Here is a 5474-nt window from a genome sequence, read left to right as displayed (position 1 = left end):
AAAGTATTTATTATAAATTTTGTAAATTAATAATTTAAGTTATATAAAATTTGATATATTAGTATTTTCTATTATATTTTTACTATTTATTTATTTTTCACGTCGTATAAACAAAATCAATGATATCATAGAGACACAAATCAAATAGTCTTGCTGTCGTTTGTGATGGTGTCGACTTATTTTACAGAGTGCAAGAAATTGTTACTATCGTTTTGTTTTATTTTCTTTTAAGAATTATGATTCTTAATTTTGTTTCTTTTCCTTATTATCTATTTATCCTCAAAATCAAAAGCAAAATAATATAAAAATTCCAGACATGCAAGGAATTTAAAATTGTTAGTACAGTCCAATTGGTTAAGATAAAATCCTCTTCGATTTTCCTTTTAAAGATTAAAAGGAAACTCTTACAAATTAGAGACTTAAAAAAATGGATAAGAAATAAAAACTGATAAAACCAAGATTAAGCATGATTTTAGTTGAAATGATGAAATTAAATATTTAAAATTTATTATGTCACGGATTTATAAAATCAATTAAGAAACCCAAAATAAAAACAAAGCTTAATAATAGCTTCTTTTCTTATACATTCAATCTTTTTTATAATTTGGATTAATTGTTTTAAATGTTTTAACTAAATTTAAATTGAATTGGAGAAATTAATTAAATAAATTAGATTAGAGAATATATTAAATAAGAATGAGTGTATAATATTAATTTTATGTCTTTAAAATTAATGAGATATTATTTTATTAGTACCTAAATTTTTAAGGTCATTTTAATATAAATTATTCTTTTATTTTGATATTAGTTCAATAAATTATTATCCTATTAAATTATAATTGTAATTATTAGAAGCTATGGATTGTATATTATAATTTTTTCTAATTTACAATAATATCAAATATATTGCTATTTGCTAGTTTGAGTAAAGGCACGGAGCAAGTAAAAAATGATGTTAACCTATAGCATTAAGATTTATAGGCTTTAAGCTTGCCAACAAAGCTAAGGTATCATGGGCTACTCAATAAGAGATTTTTATTATAGATAAAAAAATTATCTAATAAATCAATGGAATTTATATACAAAAATTCTTTCAATTATTGTTGGACTCCGATTTTATATTAAATTACACTGCCCATTGAGTCTAAACTCGATTAGAATGGATATTATTGTGAATATAGGAGGACGTAGGTTTGAGTATGCTAAAGCACATTATCCTCCTATTTATGGGTTGGGGAGAGACTATGAGTACATCTAAGCTTTGTGTGTAAAAAAAAAAAAACCAGACATGATAATTTCTTAAATTAGCCTATAAAATAAAAAAAATCACTTCCATTGTATCAAATAATAATTAATTTTATTTATTAGTAAATAATTACTCACATCAATATAAAACTAAATTTTATTTATTTATCTTTGTAAGTTTTTGTAATTTATTTAATCCAATCATTATATTTATATTTTATTCGATTAAATAATGTATTTTGAGTTCTGAATAAATTCATAATATAAAATATAATTAATAATTTGAAGAACTTTATTCTATTAATATAAACGATGCAAGTTAAGTTTTAAAGAAATAATTACAAATATTTAATATATATTAAAAGTATTTCTCGTGGATATAATAGAAATACTTTGATTTGAAACTTCAAAGAGTAGTAAAGGCATATATTATGAAGGATTTCCATTAGAAAAGTAAATGGAGATACCAAACTTGGATGGACTTGAATTAGCTTATTATCCTCCAAAGACAAATATAGGAATAAACTAGTATATGATAGCACTATAAATATACAATTAAGATGCATCCATTCTCCATTTCAGTTTTCATAGCTACCAAGATGAAGCTTGCAGCAGCCATGGACGCCTTTGATTCTTTGATGCCATACTTACTCCACTTGGTGCTTCTATACGTCTCTGCTGGTCTCTTTTACTTTCTTTACAAACACAAATCTAGCGGCGGCGGCGGCGGCGCCACCCCCAACCTCCCTCCTGGTAAAAAGGGTCTTCCATATATCGGTGAAACCTTGGATTTTGTGTTGGCGTCCAGAAGGGGAACTCCTGAGAAATTCGTGACTGATAGAACTACCAAATATTCACCCGATGTGTTTCGCACATCACTGCTTGGAGAAGACATGGCCGTCTTCTGCGGCGCCGCTGGTAACAAGTTCCTTTTCTCCGGCCAAAACAAATATATCACTTCATGGTGGCCGGATTCTATTAAGAAAGCTTTGATGGATCCATCCAGTGTTGACAATTCTTCCAAAGAAGAATCCACTAAACTTCGGGCCTATCTGCCTCCTTTTCTCAAGCCTGAGTCCCTGCAACATTTCATACCAGTCATGGATATAATGGCGAAAGAGCACCTAAATCAACATTGGTCGCCGTATAATGAAGTCCAAGTTTTCCCACTCTCCAAGAAGTACACATTCGCACTGGCTTGTCGTCTTTTCATGAGCGTCAGGGATGACAGCGAGATCGAGAACTTTGCCAAGCCATTTGCTCTTGCCACTGCGGGTCTCATGTCGGTTCCCATAGATCTTCCAGGTACAACTTTCAATCGGGCAGTGAAGGCAGGTAGACTGATTCGACAACGGCTTTTAGCCCTCATTACCAAGAAGAAAAATGAGATATTGGAGAAAGGGAAAAGAGTAGCTTCAGACTTGGTTGATAGCATGCTGATGGATGGTATGACTGAGGTTGAGATCGGGAATAAGATTGTGGGCTTCTTCATTGCCAGCCATGACACAACAAGTACTGCCATCACCTTCATTGTTAGCTATCTTTCGGATTATCCAGAAGTATATAACAGGGTCCTTGAAGGTACGTGATTTAGCTAGATTTTAAGCCCCCATGACATTGGGATGGGACTATTCATGAATAAAGTAATGTTTTCAACTAACTGCTGGGAAAATGCAGAACAAATGGAAGTATTAAGATGCAAGGAGGCAGGGGAGCCATTGAGATGGGAAGATTTACAGAAGATGAAGTATACATGGTGCGTGGCATGCGAAGTAATGAGGTTGGCTCCGCCTGCTAATGGATCTTTCAGAGAGGCCATAACCGACTTCACTTACGCAGGTTACACAATTCCAAAAGGATGGAAGGTAACTAATACCTATTTTTTAAGAAAATAAAATAATGCAACCATATATAATAAATATTGATTTAATGCAACTAAAGTGGTCAGGCGTTCTGGATGGTGCATACAACGCACAAAAATCCGAAATACTTCCTGGATCCAGAGAGATTTGATCCATCAAGGTTTGAAGGGAATGGTCCTGCACCCTACTCCTTTGTACCATTTGGGGGAGGTCCTCGAATGTGCCCTGGCAAGGAGTATGCTCGACTCGAAATCCTCACCTTCATCCACAACCTGCTCACCACTTTCAAATGGGTTAAACTGAATCCCAATGAGAAGATTTCCTACATTCCATCACCCATTCCTAAGGAGGGTCTTCCCATCAAAATCCAACCCCTTCTAAATTAATTGTTCCTATTTAAAAACTTTTCCGTGAGTTGAGAGTTTATCAAATGTCTCATTATTATTTTTAATTAGTTTTTTAAATATATTTAAATATGAGAAATTATTTGGTACACTATCACTAGAATTTTTAGATTTAACAAGCAGAATCAGGGCATTGATAAATGTTCTATAAAAGTATTGTAAAATATTTATTTTTTAGAAAAAGAGGAATGTCAAATTTCAAAGTTGTTTGTGAAATAAAAAAAAAGTATATTGCCATGGTACACCCATGTGTATGTGTCACGTGGCTAGAACTTTAGTTTTGCTAATTGCGCGACTTTAGGCAATTCTTTTGCTTCAAATCCACATAAGCTAGGCTAACTCTCGAAAAGTGAGAATTCTCAAGGAAAATTCTATAAGTCACTAAAATAAAGCAAAAGAAACTTCAAAAGACAAAGGAACTCGAATTGAACAAAAAAATCACAAGAAAACTATAGCACACCAAGTGTTTGAGTAAATGCTCTCAAAAGTATTCTTTAACTCAAGAATGAAGTGATTATGAATGAAGGGGGATGACTCTATTTATAGTTGAGCTCCTCTTGATCTAACGGTAATGACCGAATTACATCAATGGTTGAGATCAATGCCTCTCTACAATATGCGATTCCTAAGGGATTTAAACTCTATACATCTTTATCATTTATGATTTATAATAATTATGCTGGTAAAAATACAAGTTACTGGAGTGTTTACAATTTAACCAAGATCCAAGTAAATGAGCTTGGAGTCTCTTCCAAGTAATGGGTTAGTCTTGTCGGGTCGAATGACCCCAATGGAACATGAAGGGCCTAAAATGTGCACACTAATTGCGAGCTCCTTTGCGCTGCTCGTGACATTCACCTTACTTGTTCTCGCAACGCCCTTATTGCATCCTCAGAATGGAATCTATCTCTCTTCTCTTGAAACTGTCATAAATCCTTGGCAAGTTCCCAACTAGCCTCATTGTCGAGAAGTCCCTTCCATCGAACAAGGTACGCCTAGGCGTGCAATACTTTTATGAGATCACTTGATCTGCCTTGATGCACCCAACACACGGTCATAAGAGACATTCACCCCCATTGGCGCTCAATTAGATTTACCTCGATTTGGATCCTGCTGATCCTCATAGAAAGGCTTAAGCATATTGACATGGAACACCAAATGAACCTTGAGTTTTGTTGGCAACTTTGACCACCTATAAATGTGTTATCGTTTATAGTTAAATAATACACCAAAAATATAAGAAATTAAGAACAACAGTGTCCGCAAGTGCACGAGTCAAATTGTAATATAGTTTAGTACAATGAAATACCTTGGAAGTATTCTGAGGATTGTACCTAATGGAGGATGGAATAAATAATGAAAATGCTTTTACAATAACAAATCTAAGTAGTAGTAATTAATTCCTATATTACGATAAATCATAAAATAAGTTGAAGGGATAAAAATAAATAAATAACGAAAAGAAATAAAAAAATAAACAAGCGAAATAAATCAATAAACCAATTAGGAAGATTAACTCACTTTAGGTTTTGCAACTAACTTCGAATTAGGGTTTTAGGGTGGGTTAGCCATCAATTAACCAATTATTACCTCTTGGCCTCTAATTAACTAATTGATTGGTTGATACTCACTTATCTCCCGACCTCACTTTCTCAACCGGGATGAATTATGATATACTCAATTCGACTTATCTCCCAACCTTGTCTAGCCTATGGTAACTTATTAGGGTTGTCAATCCTAACAGTTTAAGAACACGTAATTCATGCTAACTAATCCATCTTGAAAAACCCTAAATCCTCCGTTAATCACATCCCTATCCACTCCCTAATCTCTCCAAGGGATTTAGCCACTCATGTTATTCATAATCTCTCTCTCGATTGAATAAATCATGTAAAGTACATGATCGATTCGGAGAAAAAAAGATATTTGAATAATCGTGGATTTAATATCGAATGGGGAATGG

At 33.2% G+C, this 5474-nt stretch overlaps 1 protein-coding gene across 2 annotated transcripts; it reads left to right on the top strand.

The window, feature by feature from the left end:
- The first annotated feature begins 1835 nt into the window (after positions 1-1835).
- LOC105781243 (beta-amyrin 28-monooxygenase) lies at positions 1836-3558 on the top strand. Of its 2 annotated transcripts, none has more exons than XM_012605784.2 (3): positions 1836-2826; positions 2923-3110; positions 3194-3558. In XM_012605784.2, exons 1-3 carry the CDS (start codon positions 1845-1847, stop codon positions 3491-3493), a joined length of 1470 nt encoding a protein of 489 aa, XP_012461238.2. In that variant the 5' UTR covers positions 1836-1844; the 3' UTR covers positions 3494-3558. The 2 variants fall into 2 exon arrangements, with proteins under 2 accessions (XP_012461238.2, XP_052482853.1); XM_052626893.1 differs by having other exon boundaries at positions 3187-3396.
- Positions 3559-5474: the final 1916 nt, after the last annotated feature.

Source organism: Gossypium raimondii, chromosome 13 (genome assembly GCF_025698545.1).
Source record: "Gossypium raimondii isolate GPD5lz chromosome 13, ASM2569854v1, whole genome shotgun sequence".
In the NCBI taxonomy this organism is placed as follows: domain Eukaryota; kingdom Viridiplantae; phylum Streptophyta; class Magnoliopsida; order Malvales; family Malvaceae; genus Gossypium; species Gossypium raimondii.
Note: the sequence above shows the minus strand (reverse complement) of the source record. Positions and strands in the feature narration are given on the sequence as shown.